The sequence below is a fragment of the Anas acuta genome, chromosome 3 (assembly GCF_963932015.1).
Source record: "Anas acuta chromosome 3, bAnaAcu1.1, whole genome shotgun sequence".
In the NCBI taxonomy this organism is placed as follows: Eukaryota; Metazoa; Chordata; class Aves; order Anseriformes; family Anatidae; genus Anas; species Anas acuta.
In genome coordinates this window covers 22,711,140-22,730,222 of record NC_088981.1, presented here as the reverse complement: position 1 = coordinate 22,730,222, position 19,083 = coordinate 22,711,140, and the positions used below count along the sequence as shown (strand labels likewise).

The following is a 19,083-nucleotide window of genomic DNA, read 5'->3' as shown; positions in this document are numbered from 1 at the left end:
GTAAGATATCTCTGATCCTTTTAGAAACACTCTCAAAGCTCAAGAGTAAAGTAAGTTGCATTTCTGTGTCTCCTCCATCTTAATCAGTAAGTAAGGTCTTCTTACCTAAGGGAGAGATTGATTAAAAAAATAAATAAATATGGTATCTTGCTGGATAGATGTAAATTTTAAGGCATGTGTTTGCTCAGACTTGTATTCCAAACAGTTCTGGAAGCTGTTCTTTGTTTTTAATGTCACCAAGTAGGAGCCAAAATGCAGTGTGTTCATAGACTATTGCTTTTGTAGAGCTATCTCACTTTAAGTTGGAAACTGATTAGCAGCTGTTGAGACCTGTTATGGTTTATTTAATGTCAGTGCAATTGTATGAAATGATCCTGTTGATGAGCTTACAGCACACGTGTCTGATTGTCAAGTGTAAGGCTATTTGGAACTGGCGTGCAGGAGAGAGGTGGAGGATTATAAGGTGGGGTGTGACTGGCTTTAATTGATACCTTCTTCTGACCTCCTTTATTTTGGTTGCTTTTTTTTGCTACGTTCTCTTCCTGTTCCCGGGTGTGTTACAGTCCAGACTTGGTGGCTATATTTGGAGGTGATGCATAAATAATACAGGTTGGAACAAAACAATACATTTTATGCTGAGAAGACTTAAAGTTGTAATTCACGACAATTTGGGTTTTCTTAGGTTTGTGTCTTAAATGTCAGGCTTTTTTGAGACTCCGTCTTCCTTTATGTCTGGTACTCTGCTTAACCATCCAGTTGCTTCTAAGTCATTCATCACAGTCATTCCTTGCAAAAATGATCTCTTGCTTTAGCTCATGTGCCCTTGGTCATCCGTTTGCCCTTGGTGCACCCGATCGAACTGCATCATTTGGTGGCTCCATAACTGCAAACTTTATTTTCGAAGCTGTAGCCGAGTCAGCTGAAATTTGTGGTGTGACTTTAAAAGGAACTGCTTTGCTAGATGTACAACACATCCCTGGTGCCTTGCAAGTGTGCTGCAGTACTGGGATGCTTCTACGGTGTAAAGCCTTTCAGTACTTAGAAACGGTGAATACATCTCGGGGGGAGGAAGTATACTGGAGGAATCCTTGGTTTAGAATTTAAACCCTTAGTTTAGAATTTAAAGTCAGGTCCCTGATTAAAAGTTCTCAGCCTTCTCTGGGCATTCCTAAAACTCAGTCCTTAGAAAGAATGAAAAAACATAATCCAAGACTATATGGAATTGTCAGGTATTTCAGCATTTGCCTCGATGCTGTTTTTGAAATAAAGTGTAAGGTCTGAATGAGGTTTGTCTTCCCCTTGTTTTAGTGTGTCTTTAGTCTGCTCTGTAGAACCGCAGAATGGCTGAGGTTGGAAGGGGACCTCTGGAGGTCATCTGGTTCAACCCTTGCCAAAAGCAGGTTGCCCTGGACCATGTCCAGGCAGCTTTTGAGGATCTCCAAGGACGGAGACTCCAAAAACTCTCTGGGTGACCTGTGCCAGTGCTCTGTCACCTGCACAGTCAATAAGTGTTTCCTGATGTTTGGATGGAAACCCTTCTGTTCCAGTCTGCCCCCATTGCCTCTTGTCATGCCTGGTGTGGCCTCACCACTGCTGAGTACGTGCCTTACTTATGCCTACCTTGAAACTGAGTTTGATTTTTACCTTTTGCATGTTGTTTTTATTATTTTTTTTCTTTCCATATTCCTGGGTTTTTATTTGCAACTGTTTTAACATCTTCAGTTTCAGGGAGCAACAAATGACCACTTTACTCTAGCTTGATGTAAGGTACAGGATTCAAACTTCCAAACAAGGTGTCACAAGAGTTGTCTTTTTATTTTTTCTTCTTTTGTTGCTGCACAACAATAAAACAGGAATATAAACTAGCTGGTAGGGTGGTTAGTGGATGCTTTATTTTAACCCTTCCAAGGGGAAGGATGAGTTACTAAATCCTTTCCCTAGGCTCAGATGTAGCCAGTCTGATGCAGACTACCCCTGGCTGGAGTCCTCACGGAAATGTGGATAGTGGAGGAGAAGAGGCATGGAGATAAATGTCACTGCCACTGGGGTGAGAGAGGAGGGGCACAACTGCTTGGTGGACTTCCAAATCCTCTCAGAGTTGTCCCTGGAGCTAGGGGGAAATGGAAGGAGGTAACTGCAAAAGTCTCATCCATTTTGCATTCTTTTTAGTTACTTCAGACTTTTCAGAATTTGGGGCATGTTTTTAGGGAGTTTGCACAGAGTGGTGTTTCCCTCTCACCCCCAATCCCAAGAACACACCTGGTAGATTTAATGCAGGTACCACCAAGTCTCAAAAATGGCCTCCACACAGCAGGTTTGAGCACTCGTGGCCTAATGTGTTAGTAATTATCTTGAGCATTGTGGATGGAAATCACAACTCGTGATCCTTCCTGTGTAGCTGTCTGTGCTGGCAAATCCTAAGGATTAACGGCTGGAGATAAACAGGCACACTGGAGAGCGAACAGCCCTGCTAGGGTCAAATTAGGTCTGCTTTGTGTGTAATGCCATGCTTCGGTATAATTTTTTAATTCTCATCTATAAGCTCTTCTTTTAAAACCAACAAATCTTACTGCTGACACGCCACCTGTGCCGTTAAGTGTTGTGAGTATAAGATTATCCAGCGTTAAATGTGAAGCGTTTGTGTTTTGCGTTCCTACGTAATCCTGCTCTAAAGCTATTTGAGAGCCTATTTTTTATTTTATACTTCTCTGCCCCAGTTTCTGTGATTAAATGGCTTTTTTACCTGGTTGCATACGACCTCTCTTGCCGTCAGCCTTGAGAAATACTAAATCTAAAAAAAACACAAGTGTTCAGTGAAGAAAGACCAAAGCAGAATATCGGAGGTGCTATTTGGAAAGCTTTGTCTCCTAATTTAGGTCAGCACATCAGCATGCTGCACGGTAAACAGCACAACAGTTGTGCCTGTCTTCCCAGAGTAATAATAGGCATGTGGTAAGCTGATCCTACCAGCATGCCTGTGGTGTGTTTCTGGCCCACACAAAGCATACCAGGGAGGGAGTAGCAGCAAACAAACCTCTGAACTGAGGTATGTGGGTGAGCAGCCGTGGTCCCAGGGGCAGGTGGGGTGCACGGGATGCTCCCCTCTGACTGAACAGCAGTCCTCAGTCCAGCTGAAATCGGTGTGTCCCACTCCCTCAGCCTTCCTGCCCTCCTCAGGATTTGCTGGGTCAGCAAAACAAACAAAATTTTCTACCTATGCATTTTTTTTCCACATTCTCTCTACTCATTCCTCCCCTTACAAGCTCTGAGTTGTTCTTATTACTTTTTGCTATAACGCAACAAGGAAATGGTTGAGGGGTCTGAATGGTTTCCAAAGGATTAGGGGCAGTTCTGAGCTCTCCTTCTGCAGGCTTTTTGCTTTTTGTGAATGTTTGTAGAAGGTATATAGGAATTTATCAGAAAGTATTGTCTTGGTTAACTGTGTAAAATCAGAGATCAGAAACTGTGTATGCTGCTGATGCTGAATCTGGTGCAGTCCTAAGGCCTGAAACGCTCTTCTGAAGTGTTTGTGCTGCCAAAAGTGGGACAAATGTTTGTGCTCTGTATAATAGCACATATTTGAGTGTGGAAATGTATTAATAGAAGTTCTTCAAAAGAATAAAGGTGGCTTCTCTCATAGGAGTGGAGGGGGTCTTGGCATTTGAAAGACCGCTGCTTTGGAGACTTGAGAGCTGCTTGCATTTCTAAGCTGGTGGAGTCACTGAGGGGAGCTTCGTAAAACTGTGAAGACAATGGGCTAAAATCCACTTTTCATCAAAAATGACTTGTTCCAGAGTATTCCCACAAAATCACAGCATAACTGCTTGTAGCAATGGCCTCTTCTTTAAACTTCAGAGAACGTTTTATGCATCTCTCTTGCCTTGTTTGAATCAGACTCTTTTTGACGCTTGAACCATTGTTCATGAAGATGTAGGCCCCTTCTACCCTCTATAAAAATGAGGAGGCACAAAGATTCTCTAACGTTATATTTGTGCCTTTTTCTGGCATAGACAGGTTTTCCATCTGTGTGAAAAAGGCTGAATTGTGTAGCCTTTTGATAAGGTTTCTTTTGCTTGAAATTTGTAGTGGAGTAATTGCTTTCTGGAGACATTTAGCTGATTTTTATGATGCTGGGAGTTACATGATGAGCAGGCACTTGATCCTGATGTTCAGAATAGATTTCAGAAGAAAATTGATGTTCATTTTTAGCCAGCAGCTCAACTTTGGATGTTTAATATTAATAGCATAGAGCAAGGTAACTGGTGATCAATATGTTTTATCAAAGATTAAATAAGGAAACTAATTCTTAAAATGTGTGTCTTCTAGTTGTGTCAGGAAAGACATGAGCAAGAATAACATCTAGCTGTGTGGTGTGTTTATACAGAATAACAACCCAAGATAAAGGATCCATCTACAGCAGTGAAGAGAAAGCCAAGTAAAATAGCACTGCTTTCCTCTTAGTGGCACCTGGGGGGAACACTTTGTGTTCATAGAATTATTTTGGTTGGAAAAGACCTCTAAGATCATCAAGTCCAACCATTAACCTAGCACTGTCAAGTCTACCACTAAGTCATGTCCCTAAGCAGGGCAAGTCAGCTTGTGTTTTTGAGAAATTTTTTAATGCCAAGTGTTATGGAAGTGCAAATTGACGCCAATTCCTATTTAGAAGGTCCAGTCATCTTCCGCAGACGTCACTTCCCTTGCTTTTCACAATAAAGAAAATTTCTGAACTCTAGGTGTCTGTTGTGTCAGATGGATGTGCAGCATTTAAGTATGGTAAGGTAGAAGAAATATGATAACATTACCTTAAAAGAGAAAGAAGGAGCAGGAGGTCCAGTTAAAAAAAAAAAAAAAAAAAAAAAAAAAAAAGAAACAATACAGTAACATAATTGAGGTGTGCAGAGGATTACTTCTAACATCTCACTGGCTTGTACCTGAAAAAGAAATCTGGGTTTGTTTTGAAATTCAGTATGCACAGTAGTTCATGATGAATGGTACTATTATGTTGAAAATAATGCAATTAATGAAAATTGTGCCCTTGATATGCAGTCTGGTTTTCTGTTCTAAATTAACGTATGCTGTTGTCTTTGTCTTTTCCAGATGTTTCTGACAGTATACCTCAGCAACAATGAACAACACTTCACAGAGGTGCCAGTCACCCCAGAGACAACATGCCGAGATGTGGTGGAGCTGTGCAAGGAGCCTGGTGAAAGCGAGTGCCACCTGGCTGAAGTGTGGTGTGGCTCAGGTAGGTTAAACTCCTGCTTTGTCACCTGCTGGGCATTCACTGCTGCTGTTGTCGTAGGGTACAGAGACCTGAAAGACGTGGTCCTGTCCCAGAGAGTGTCTGCCTTACATTTTTGTTAATGTCTTTATCAAACTGGTGTATAATAACACATCTACAGGAAGGTACACACATACAAAAAATGATTGAAAATAAAAGAAGCATAGCCAAGCATGTGGATGTTCTTTTACATGGGCAGCTAGCTCTTCTCCAACTCAAATGAGTCTGTGAAGGGTGTGGGGGAATTGTTTTTTATTTATTCTTCTCCCCAGTGGTATAATCCAAGTGGGTTGTGTGGGCTTTTTGGAGTGATAAATATTGTTAGTTCTATGGAATAGACGGTCTTCTAAATTCCATGGACATTTTCAATTGCTTTGGCAAAGGAAAACTTCCTTTTTCAGATATTGACTTTGTTGTTCACGATTACATTAATTGATTCTGGGAGGGAAGGAGTGTTATTAGAAGCAGCTGCAGTTATATGAAGTATGAAATACTTTCTAAAGAAGATACATAGCGGATAGGAGTGATGAGATGAGGACAGGTCAGTAAAGTAGTTTGTCCGTTGAGCTGGTGGAAGAGGAGTTTATGTTTGTGGTTGGTTTTCTTCCCTCCCTCCTGCCCCACTCTTTCTGTGTTCTTGCTGATTTTTGTTTTGGAAATTCAGGTCTCCATAACTTGTAGTGCTTTGTTGGGACTGAAGAACATGTCAACAAGCAACTCAAAAGCTGAAGTAGGGCTAACTTGTCTGGCTTAAATAGGAAGGGACTCTTATCTCTCATCTCCATGGTACTCATTAGATCCTGGTAGCTGCACAGAGGTGTAGAAAAGATGAATCACTGTCAGGATTTTTAAGTCATGAAAAATTATGTTATTTGATCTTAAAGAGGCCTATACCTCTTTAAAGAAGTCTTTGGTGAGATGGATATTTGCATGAGATACTCGAGTCTGGTCTCTTGATTTTTAGTCGTTTCTGTTGCAGATGTAATGTTTTTGATACTTCGAAGTTTTAAAAAATACAATAGATTTTTTTTCCTTCTTAAAAAGACATAAAGAAAATAAAACATTTTTTCTGTATAAATGATAGTAAAATAAAACCAGAACCCAATGTGGAAAGAGATATTTCAGGAAGGTGGTTTTATTGCATATCTCTGTCCAGGTCTGTCTAAATCAATGCAGTATCAAATTCTACAATGGAAGACAAGTAAAATAAAGGTTTAGGTGTACATGTATATATGTGTAGTTTCATACCCTGAAATTATGGTTAGTCTTAGCTCCATGCTCTATTATAGAGCAGAAGTTGTGATGGAAAGGAGTAAATGTCCTCCAAAATCAAAGTATCCCCCAAAACCTCCTTACCAAAGTCGGACTTCTACTGAAGTGTGAGCAGTTTCTCACTTTTTTTTCTCATACCTGGCTTCTTGATCTGCTTTTGAGGTGCCTGTGAAGGATATGTCAAGGACAGCCTGTTTACAGTTACACAATCAAGTTGTCAGCCTCTCTGGTACTCGAGGAGGTAGAAGAAAATAGAATGGAATACAGAAACAAAGTGAAGTAGAATTTTTTTTTTTTGGAGATTGGCAAAATTTCTTTTCTTTGCAAAGCCTATTCTCATTATGTTATGTGGTTATTATTGGTTACTGGCAGTTTATTGTCACAAGACCAGAAAAAACAAACAATAAAGTATTGTTTTGTTTATACAATAAAAATATTGGCACTCCTTTTAGAAATCAAATTACTCCTGTTCCCTTCACTGGTCCTGTCATATTGACTAATTATGTATTTCTCTATATGGACACCGGTGCATGTATGTGTGCATGCAACAACGTCCAGTTTCAGATTATACTTGGTAACAAATGCAGTAGTTTCAAATCATATGCCATCAAGACTTGACTACTGGCTGGAGCATATGTGTATTTCTAATAAAAAATGGCCTTTCTTAAACATCTGCGTAACGTTCATCAGCAATCATTTGCAGGCTGTATTTTAATTTATATTTTGGATTTATTTAAAAAAAAAAAAAAAATGCTCTCAACTTTACCTTATTTTGCTTTAGTTGTCAGCAAAATTCACTGTCTCATTTTGCCAAGATGGTATTGTGGCTTCTATTACACTGAACAAGTTAAACTTAATTTTAAAATAAACATGGCACATGCCAGTCATCCTTACGAGGTAGAAACGGAAGATGTATGCTGAAAAATGAGTGCTTGGACTTCAATTACTAACATTGTTCTGAGGTAGCTTGTCCCTCCCTCCTGATGCATGCTGAGGAATTTTAGCTTCTGTTGTCAGACCATATTAAACATACTTTGAAACATTGCTGAAAGTTAGCTTGAGGCACTCAGTTTGCTGAATGAGGGCAAGTTTACTGCTCTCCCTGTCCTCCCAGTTTTGCTTGAAATTTGATGAGTATCAGCAAGCTTTCTTGATCTTTCTATTATCATCAGAATTCTGTTAGATGACTATCTTGACCACAGAAAGCAGCCAAAAGTGTGTCTCTATCTGTAAAGGCTTTTGTCTTTCTTTCTTTTTTTTTTTTTGTTTCCCCTCCAAAGGGGCAGGGAATGAAAACTGAGGTCTGATAATTTCTTCCTGAACTTTTCAAATGTAGTTTTGTTTGGTATTTGGAAATCTCATTGACCTTCCTTTGAAGTCACTGAGTGGTATTGACAGAATCCTTGGGTAAAGGGCATCTCCCTTGATGATAGAGTTTCAGTTGAAGTATTGCCTAGCTGCTAGAAAGCTATCTCATAAGCCTGTTGTATATTCTTTAAGATGGAAATCTGACAGTCACAGTTTTTTTTTTTTTTCTTCTCAGAGGGGGGAATTAAGGTTTAGCAGATGAAGAGCTTTTTTAGCTGTCTAGACAAGTAACTGCCAAGAGATTGCTTCTTCTGTAACAGTGACCTACTTGCTTATTCTGTAAAGCTAATCTCTTTTGACAGTGACTCCAGAAATTTTACTTCCTAGATTGCTTGAGCACAGCTGCAGCACTTTTATTTCATTTAAAGAAACCCTTTTATGTTGAAAAAGCTCTTCACATGCTGCAAACGTGTTAGTAGCTCCTCTTCGTAGGAAAGTGAAAATATTTATACTTAACATGAACAATTTTGTCCGTGAAATGATTATTCTTTATTAAGGTAGTTGCTTTGAAAGGCTCTCTACTGAATATGAATGAACTCTACTCTGATTTCTTCTTTTTCTTATTCCCTTGCCTAAGTAATGAAAGGAAATATCCAAAAAAACATTGTCAGAACAAATGGAACTAGTGGTATTTAATTTCAGTCTTTGTCTTGTTTCTCTGAATGGAAGCAATATTTCTTGTTCAAGTGGTACTCCATGCAAATGGATCTAACCTGATCACGAGCCTCTCAGATACTGACAATATCCTGACTACATAAAGTTGACCTCTATAACATATTAGTCAACTGCATAGCTGCAATCACTTTTAAAATAGGCATAAAAACATATGTTAAAATGTTTAGAAGAACAAAAGCAATTGCCTTTATGTAAATATTTGAAGGACAGTAAGTAATTTAATTATATCCTGCCTGTGAATGCTCAGCTATGAAATGTGTAAAAATTGAAAGAACAGTGATACAGAAAAGGAGTGTCAGTAAATGAAGGCCATTGGCTTAGGCTCCCATTGGATTTCTGTGATATTGAAAGGCAAAGAGTAAAGCTTAAAAATTAAGGTGGGACTGAATCCTGAACTTGGGAACAAGAGCAAGAAAAGCAGTTCAGTGGAACTCATGCATGTAACTTTAAGAAACTTTATCTCAACTGTCTGAAAAGAATAGCTGGTTCTTACCCGAGTCACTGTGTTGTCTCACAAAGCAAATTGGCACCTGTAGGAATTGGGGTGAAGAGCCCTTGAAGAGGAATGATGGAGCAGTAAGTTTGAGGTACCACAAAAGTAGGGCAACAGGTCCACCAGTTTTACTCCTGTGGTGGTGAGTGGGTACAGTGATTTGCAAATACGAAACTAAGGCACTTGAGCCAATAGCTCTAAATTGCCTGTTTGTGTTCCCTTGGGCTGCAATGGTGCCTCAGCTTTTCCTTCCTTTAGACTTCTAAAGGCTCTATCTACTTTTCAAAGGTGTTGGTTCACCTTCAGAAGCAAGGGTGTGGTGCAGAGCCAAAGAAAAGTTAGAAATGCCTTGGATGAGGGCAAGGGTTAGGACCACACTGAACCTGAGTAATAACAGTGCTGGAGTGAAAGATGATGGACAGATATTTTTGTTTTGTTACATGCCCTAGCTACATAGGGATGCAATAGTAAGCTGGCTTTTTATCTTTCAGAACGTCCTATAGCCGATAATGAACGGATGCTGGATATTTTGCAGCGCTTTGGGATGCAGAGAAGTGAGGTTCGTTTCTTTCTTCGACATGAGCGCTCTCCTTGCTGGGAATCAGGTATGTATTGGTCTCAGATGGTTCATTTGCAGAAGTAAAATTTCATTTCATTCCCCAAGGTTAAGGGAACATCATGAATATATTTTATGTTGGTGTTGCAACCCTTTCTGGTGTGACCTTTATTTTCTTATGAATAGGGAATGCTAGTAACAGAAAACTGCTCTTACTGTTTGCTCTCCTTTGGGTTCTTAGTCATTTTTTGTAAAGACTTCATCCTCCCTTGCCTGATCTAGGCAGTGTTATATATGAATGGAGAAGTTAGTAGCTTTTCTAGAGCTCAGAATTACTATAGCATCCAAAGGCATACTGTATTTAAATGTATTAGAGGCATGCTGTGTTTAAATGTATTAGCCAGAGTTAAATATCTAGAGGTCTGTGATTAATCTCCTAAAAAAATGGAAATCTCTGCCATTTAATTTAGTGACTACATTGTTTTCTGGTAATGTCATTTATTATGTGAGCTTAGTGTGTTTCACCTGGATAATATTTTACAGGGGAGATAAACTTAGCATAGTTATCAGAAAGTAGAGTTCTTTGGTGTTTCTCCCACAATCAAAACATTTGTATTAGTTTCAGGAATATAATTAAACAAAATGGTTAGTCTCCAAGTTCTCTACAAACGTAATAACACTGCATTGTAAATCTTAAGTTTGAATCCTATAAAAAATAAGACATTTTGCTTTTCAAGGTTTTCCGTATATCCAATATTAATCTATTCAGTAGAAGAATCCTTAAGACATTTACCTTTAAATCAATCTGTTGGATTCTTCCTCCTCCACTTTTCCTTTTGGTCTTCAGTAATCTTCCCTTGTTTCGGAAACATTTTATTTGTGTTAAGTGGCATTGTACCCGACGTATTTTAAAATAGCTGAACATATCTTTGTTTGAAATGTGTAATGACGATGGAATGAGTTCATGAAAAGTTAAAGCTATGCCACTTCCATATAGTAGACATGCTATGGCACAGTTTAGTTGTCAGGTTTTATTTTGTTTCAAGCTCAATGTGCTTAGTACTCTTAATATAAGTATTATAAGCATTTTATTGTCCGTAACATAGCTAAGCACTGTGCTTGAGGAGGACCAAATGAATAGTTAGGAGCTCTGCTGTACTTATTAGTCTTGCAGGGATTTGCTCAGCTAGGCAAAAAGCTAACAGAAGATGGCTTCATCCTGTAGTGCATTTACGTCCTACAGGGAAATTAGTGAGCTTGGTTTTAGGCATCTAAGCACGATTTGTATGTGATTTGATGGAAGCATTTAAGTAGAATTCTATTTAAGTAGCATCTCTCCTGTCAGAATGACTGTCACAAGGAAAACATTTTGTAATATTAAACTTTACACTATGTGCAAATAATTAACTACAGATTAAATGGTGCATATTTCATGTTATGTGACTGGTAACTGTTGTTCATGTTTTCTGTGAGACAGTTTAAAAAAAAACAAAAAACACAACACCTGAACATCTAGGTGCTTGGTTTTAAGACACTGGTCCAAATGCATCTCTCTGAATTAGCCATTTGCAATGTCATTTGCAGAAGGCAACCCAGTTTTGTGACAATGCTTTTCTAATGCAGACTTAGGAGGGGCCAGCTGCCTGTTGATCACAAGAGAAATATTGAAATAGCCTACCTTTGGTTAAGCTGTTCTCATTTGCCTGTTTTTGAACAGCTTTATGGTTTAAAATAAATGTTGACATTGAACAGCAGCCTCTTCATAAAATATCTTGTGTCATCATTTAAACTTACCTTAGAGATAAGAACATGGGAAGAATAGTTCAGATTATAAATGAAGAATTATTGAGCCTTTTCTCCTTTTTTTTTTTTTTTAATATTTGAATGCTATGTTTAAAAAGATAAGAAAAATCCCAAGATGTCTTACTGTTTATGTTATCCTGTATTTCTATCTAGGGACTGGGCAGAGGTCTCAAGATCCATCCCTAAAAAGAAATGGTGTGAAAGTGCCTGGTGATCGAAGAATGGAGAATGGAGTAAGTGCTTGATGTAATGGACAGCACAGCAAAAACAGATGCTTCCCTTCCTTTAAGATACTTGTGCAAACCCTACCCTGGAAACTAAGAGACGATTTCAAATGGCTGCTCTAAAATAGACATGAAGCCTCTAACAGCTATCGCCCTTGTTTTCAGTTCTTAAGATCTCTCTGAGATCTGTTAGCTGCCAGATATGTGTTTGTATGAGTAATCTTAGAGCAGCAAATTCAGCACCACTTTCCCTCCTCTACTCCCATTCACAATTCTCTTCTTCAATTCACTGATCCTGTCCACATTCAGTTTGGTGTCAGAGAAATGGCCTGACATGGTTCAAGGTTTCAAGTTGAAACCAGTTAGTGTCTTAGTGTCTGTCATTTATTCTTGCTCTAGAAGATACAATTATGGCTATGTGATAGAATCTAGATTAAGAAAAGACATAAACAGATGACTAATGTAATAGTACTACCTTTGATTTCCACACGTCCCCCATCCCCAATTTAAATTTCCCAGTTTCTTCAACTTAAGTAGAAGTGCTTTGAATTGCAATGGTGTACCTGTAACCACCAATCCATCCTGCCATGGGCTGATCATTCTGGGCTCAGTCAGTCAAAGCTGAGTCATGCTGAGCTTAATTATAAATGGCTCTGAAACGCCACTTTAAAATGCTGCTGGTATTTTGCTGGAAATACTATTTTTTCAAGAATGTTAGTTTACGTGTGTTGCTGGATTGAGGCACACATCTGTTAAGGCTTAAAAGTTATTTCTTGAAAGTTATAATATGTCATTTCTTTCTAATTATTCTATCAAATACTAGTTTGTTACTATTTTTAAAGACTTTAAACACAGTTTTCTGCAGTAGCTCCATTGAATTGCATGCTAGCCCAATTTGAGATTCTAGAATGCTCTGGATTTTCATTGACAGATCAGCGCTCCAAGGATGGATATGACACTGGCTGAACTTCAGGAAATGGCATCACGTCAGCAGCAACAAATTGAGGCTCAACAGCAAATGCTGGCTAACAAGGTGAGTTTGGAATAAGATTGTTTACAGCCAAGAACAAAGGCAGTAGGAGTTGTATGAGGTAGAGGGTGGGTTAGAGATTTGTGTCTTGTTTTTTTTCCCACCTCTTTTAAACAGGTGTCTCCATTTCTTTGGCTCCCACTTTTTAAATTTGAAAGTCAATCTATACAAATATCCCCTAGTAAAAGATTAAAATAATACCAGTGATTGAAGTGACCCTATAGCTTACTAAAATGATGGAGCGTATAGCATTAATATTGCCATTCATCCTGGCGTCTCTGCCAGCCCTGTTTGTTCAGTGTGGTGACCAGCCATTCACCAGCTTGATCACTGAACAATGCTTTTGTTTCTGGGTATAATGCTGTCCTGTAATGATATCTCGCTTTTTACTGATAGAGTTCAGTGTGCCTGGTTTCCTGGGGCAACTGTCTGGAAAAGACGGCGTGCATGTGACAGAAGTAACTAGGACAGTGATTTATAAAATGCTTGCTGAACAATAACAGAAAAGCTAATGATGGCACATGGGTTGCTCCTGAATTGTTTAGGGAAAAAAATATTTTGAACATATCTGCAGAATGGTAGCATGGATTTTGTATTTGGCTTTAGCATTTTTGCTGCACACTACTCTTGAAAATACCACTGTCAGTGCTGCTGTTGGCAGAGAATCTTTACACGCAAGCCCATCCTAAGGAACGTTTAACTGTCTGGGTTCCCTGAGTCTGAGTTCCCTGGCCCTTCAGAATGTGCTTTGGTGGCAAAGAAGGCTGCTGGGGCTCCTGTCTCACTCTTCTTCCTGTCTTGGAAGCCCTGTCTCTCTTGGCTGATTCACTCAGGTGATGGTAATAGAACGTGGTCTTTGTAAGATAGCTCTGACAGTAAGATAATCTTTGTAAGGTAGCTCTGAGGTCTCTGTAATAACTCTGAAATTGTAGTCACTGTATATATAGAACCAGAAATACAAACGTTTTATACACTTGGTGTAAAGGAAGTCATACAAGACATAAAACAATAAAATAAAAATAGTTAAGAGCTTGAGTATGGATGGCCACCCATCAGGTAGGTGTCTGTTGCCTGTGGTTGGTAGCAAGCGGAATGGCCTTGTGGTTGTCCCACTGGAGAATTCTTCATTAATTTTTCATTCTTTTGTTCTAAAGGGAGGCTTTCCATTGCCACTTTCCTGCCTTCTGAAATCAGATGCAGTATTAAAAATAGATTCAGAAGGAAAAAGACACTTTCTTTTTAGACGTGGGCTGTAATATATTTTTTTGACTCTTTCCTGTATTGGAAAATATAGCGTATACTGTATAAAGTGCAGATACTGCAGGTGCTGCCTGGTTTTCTCTGGAAAGCAAGCCTGCTTTTCTTTCTTTTTTAATCAAAATGCACAAGAACCCATGTTTCTAAATATGACTGGTATGTGTTTTGTTTTCTTTTTTTTTTCCCCCCACAAATTAGTTTTTATATTTTCTTTTGGAAGAAATGTTCTAATGTTAGTAGCCGCTGAAAGTTGTGGCTGTTGGTCTTTGGCTGGATGCTTGGGAAAGTCTTAGTAGTTCTCCTACTATTGGAATAACCTATAATCTCCAGAACTGACAGTCATACCTAGCAGCCAGTAACTTAAAATACAGCTAGTACTTACAGGATCATCTACAGGTGATCTAGTGGTTTCTTTTAGCTCTGAACTATAGATTTCTATATATGAGGAGACTAATAGTGCACCACCCTACTTGTACACTCTTGGAGAGGAGAATCCTCTCCATTGAGATGATGTCTGTTGTGTAAGTGGGGCTAGGTCACTATAAAGGTTTTCCTATGTCTTGAATTCTGTTTTGTGATGTTGGTGATTATTACCTGGAAATGATAAAATTTCAGAGCTTTGCTGTGCAGTCATTCCCCAGCTCAAGGAAGTTCTAACTGAACTGGAAAAAGCAGAAAGAGTGAGACAAGTGATCAATAATTTATGGAATACCTTCTATATATACAATATCTAAATGACCATAGGTCATGTTGGAAACTACTGAAATGTAGCATATGATAGAGGAGCGTAACTTACAGCATGGAGAAGGTAGAGAGGAAATAACCACTAGTTCTTGCAGCTGAAGAACAAAGTAGTGATTAAATGAAACTCACAAACATCATGGAACATAAATGCTATTTTTTTTTTCTTAGCTTAAAAGGATTTGAGCAATTTCATGGAAGAAAAATGTACTAAGGGCTGTTAGACATGGCTTGGTTTCAGGAGGCTCTTGCATTACTGAATGGAGGATGGTATTGGGGCACATGTATTGGGGTATCAGGAGGTGCTTGCTCTGTTCTCACAGGCTCCCCTTGTCACTCTGGGAAGTCAGGATACTGGGCTGTAGCAACTGATGATCTGAGCTGCAATGGCAATTGTATACAAGTTTTGACACTGTTGTTGTCAATACCTTACCATAATTTCTTTTTAAAAATAAGTAAGTAAATAAATTCCTTATCTCGTCTATAGGAACAGCGTCTGAAATTCCTCAAACAGCAAGATCAGCGACAGCAACAGCAAGCTGCTGAACAGGAAAAACTTAAGCGATTAAAGGAAATTGCTGAGAATCAGGAAGCCAAACTTAAGAAAGTGAGAGCACTGAAAGGGCACGTGGAGCAAAAAAGACTCAGCAATGGAAAGTTAGGTGAGTTGGAGAAAGTAGGCTATTATTTTTCATGGAGCATGGCTCTTGGAAGTCTAAAATCTATGGTGATTTCAGTGATTTAGATGAGGTATTTGCAGTATTCCAAGAAAAATTAATCTTTGTTTTCACATCTCGCATTTACCAAGAGCACGCCTGAATGACCAAGAACAAAAAGTGTTCTCTTATCATATTTCAAAATATCCCATAAGTGCATTTCTAGCCTGTTTTGAGCCTAGTGTTTCTGCTCTTTAATTTCAGTGTAGGTTATTTCCTTACTTGAATACCTTTGTGTACCACAGTAACTTTTTCCACTCTTTATGTTAAAACTACACATATATTTAGACTGTTATTTTCTTCTTGGCCTGAAAAAAAAAAAGATGCGATTGGCATGTTACCTGTGTTGCCTCTTATGCAGGAGGTAACTTAATGACCGAAGTAGCTGTGTATTTTCTTTTCAGTTACAAAAATTAGACTGGTGTCTGTCTTTCTACAGTACTAGTTGGGTGATTGCAGTTCAGCAAGTTGGTGCAATATTAAATATTTGATTTCAGAGTTCATGTCAACATACGTTCTTTTGCCTCTCTTTTCTTCCTACCTCTGTGTCTGTGTCATACAGAACTTGACATTTTCATGTGCTCTGAAATGAAAATATACTGCTTTATTAGAGTAAAAAGATAAAAATGGTGTAGTGCTTTCCAGATAAAAACAAAAGATTTTCTGGGGGAGAATGCATTATCTGTTTGATATTTATTTTGTTCGATACAACTCAGTTTGAAGGAAGAGCACCACAGTGTAACACAAAAGACATGAGCTGAGATCTGAGAACATGTGTGATCATGCTTCCTGTGCCATCCCAGAAGGTCTGGTCTTGGCACTTGCTTGAACAGCTACTGCTTTGGGTTTTGTTCTGAGATACAACAGTTTTGGACAGTAAGAACAGCTGATGACAGCTGTGTGTAGTAAACTCTAAAAAGGCTTCGTTTAACGTAACAGCTTGAGTGTTTTATCATTATGTCGTTTGTCTTCCCTATGACTGAAATTCAGAGTTATAAGCATCATAAATATGCCTTGTGGCTGAGTGAGTGTCCTCTTGTGGAATCTGAGCATTACATAAATTTTAGCAACACCCCCCCCAATGAGTACTTTAAGTAGCTGGGATTTCCATAATCTCACTACCAAGTTTGCATGTGCAGCTCCTGCAAGGAAGAGCTGGTTTGCCAGAGGCCCTGGGCTTGCAGCAGCCGGCCGCAGCCTTTGTGCCGTGCTGCTCCAGGGGACGGCAGGGCGCTCTCTGCCCCCGCCGTGCTGCTTGGGAAGCAGCCCACGCTCAGCTGTTTCTCAGGGCGACTATTGTGCTCTCTCGCCCTCTTCAGTGGAGGAGATTGAACAGATGAACAGCCTGTTCCAGCAAAAGCAGCGTGAGCTAGTGCTGGCCGTGTCAAAGGTAGAGGAACTCACCAGGCAGCTGGAGATGCTGAAGAACGGCCGGATTGATGGCTACCACGACAACCAGTCAGCCGTAGCCGAGCTCGACCGCCTGTACAAGGAGCTGCAGGTAACGCAGGGCTTGTGGGTGACCCACAGCTTGAAGGGTGGAAAGTTGGTCGGGTCGCTTCTTGCCTTGCTGGGAAAAGATCCCGACGCTCTTGCTCTGGGCAGAGCCGCGCAGTCGCCCAGGTGCTGCAGATGGAGGACTGGAGGCACTGTGCTCGAGGCAGGCAGGGGATGGGGTTTTCAGTCTGCACCTCTTTCCTGAGCACAGTTTGGAGACTACCCAGCGTTTTCTCAGGGGATTATAATCTCAGGAGTTTGCAAGCAAGGCTTGACTTTTTAGAAGGGTTTTCCCTTTGTAGCTGTTTCCTGTCCTTCATCCTGAAAGTTAATTTAGTTAATTTGTTTTGGTTTTGTTGTCCTCTCCCCATCCCCCCCCCCCACGAATTTATTCAGCTGAGGAACAAACTGAACCAGGAGCAGAATGCCAAGCTGCAGCAACAGAGGGAGTGTTTGAACAAGCGCAACTCGGAGGTGGCAGTCATGGATAAGCGTGTTAATGAGCTGCGGGAGCGCCTCTGGAAGAAAAAGGCAGCTCTGCAACAGAAAGAGAATGTACCAGTAAGTGCTGGATGTTTTAATTAAAAATATGTGTGTGTTATTTGTGGCGCGTATGGACTGAAGTAACAACTTGCTTGTGGGGAGGGCTGTTCAGATGCTAGAATTGTGATTTTTATCTGTTTGTGGTGGAAGTCTTGTATTATTAAAGTACTTTTCATGGTGCATTGATGTTAACCTACTTACTGTTTACAGACAAGTCTTTTTATGCTGTCATGGAATCTTTTTTGTTTTTGTTATTACTGCATCATATTTATATCTGTTAAAGTTTTAAAAAAAGCTTAATTTTTTATACTGGAATATATTTTTTCACTTGCTTTATCCTTCTTGACTTCTAGCTCTAACTTTCTGACGCATGGAAGCTGCAGCATAAAATTCTTTATTTTTTTTTTTTCTTAAACATTTTAAGGTTTCTTCAGATGGGAACTTACCCCAGCCAGTGGCTTCTGCTCCAAGTCGAGTGGCAGCAGTTGGTCCTTACATCCAGTCCTCTACTATGCCACGTATTGCTTCCAGACCTGAACTTCTGGTGAAGCCAGCATTTTCAGATGGGACACAAACTTTGCAGGCACCTGATGGTCCGCTAAAAACACAAACTCTGCCAAATATGCGAGCTGGGAGCAGTTCACAAGCTAAAGCTCTTGCAGGTAATAGCTTGAAATTAAGATTTCTTCTCCAGAACTGTTTCATTTTCTTCTAATTTACCAGCCCTGATTTTTTTTTTCTTTTAAAACAAAATACTATTTTATGTGGAGGTCTCCTTGCAATTTCCCTGATCCAGTGAATATATTTTATAAACACTGAGGCTATAGGATTCAATGTGTTATAAATGAAGTAATCGTCCCAGTGAATAATTAGAGTTGTTATACAGCACAGAACATAGGGGGCTTCTTCTGTAAATTAGTGATCCCTTGTGTTTTTCTTAATCTCCTAAAAACTGTACAATAGTGTTTGTTTGACTTCCTAGACAGTCTTACGGCAGACATGATTAACAACATGTAGAGTGGGCTTATAAACTAATAAAGCCAAGTTTTCTGATCATGCATTTTTGAAATGACATGTGAAAGATTAACAAGCGTTGCCTTCTTTATAACGTTTCTTGTAGTTGATTGCAGCACAGAAATAGCAATAAGCTTACTGACATGTTGGTGACACAGGAGTATAGAGACATAAATCCAACAAGTGACGTGAGGCTTGGCCTCCGTTGCTTTGAACATTGATAGAGGTTTACCTGGCTTCTCTATCTTCCTCCTATGAGATAAAGTTCAGCTCAGTGAAAGACAGAAGAAGCTGGAGAGATGCAGATATCTCTTCTGTGGTATCTTTCAGACTTGCTTTTCAACAGGGAGATAGGAGAAACTCAAATCTTCCCAAAAGGAAAAATGGAGGCTGTGCTAGTAGAGCAGTTTTGTTCCTTTCTCTTCCTCCCCTCTCTCCAGTGTCAGCAAATGTTTATGAAGTATCAGGTTTCTTTTGCTCTGCTGGAGGATGGGGAACAATTTTGTTTTATCTAGGTTTAGATTATAAAACTACTGGAATGGATTTTAGCTCTGGTCCAAGTATAGAGGTTTCTTGGCCTCTTTTCTCAAGTGACAAGCGATAGGATGTG

The 19,083-nt window shown here is 39.5% G+C and overlaps 1 protein-coding gene across 3 annotated transcripts in view; it reads left to right on the top strand.

The window, feature by feature from the left end:
- The window catches only part of TP53BP2 (tumor protein p53 binding protein 2), a 46,300-nt gene that overhangs the window by 13,906 nt on the left and 13,311 nt on the right, over positions 1 to 19,083 (top strand). For all 3 annotated transcript variants that reach the window (XM_068676085.1, XM_068676088.1, XM_068676086.1), the window contains exons 2-9: positions 5,101 to 5,248; positions 9,584 to 9,697; positions 11,605 to 11,684; positions 12,607 to 12,708; positions 15,191 to 15,365; positions 16,739 to 16,920; positions 17,313 to 17,477; positions 17,884 to 18,121. In XM_068676085.1, coding sequence (XP_068532186.1) covers positions 5,101 to 5,248; positions 9,584 to 9,697; positions 11,605 to 11,684; positions 12,607 to 12,708; positions 15,191 to 15,365; positions 16,739 to 16,920; positions 17,313 to 17,477; positions 17,884 to 18,121 — 1,204 coding nt within the window. The remainder of the gene's footprint in view (positions 1 to 5,100; positions 5,249 to 9,583; positions 9,698 to 11,604; positions 11,685 to 12,606; positions 12,709 to 15,190; positions 15,366 to 16,738; positions 16,921 to 17,312; positions 17,478 to 17,883; positions 18,122 to 19,083) is intronic.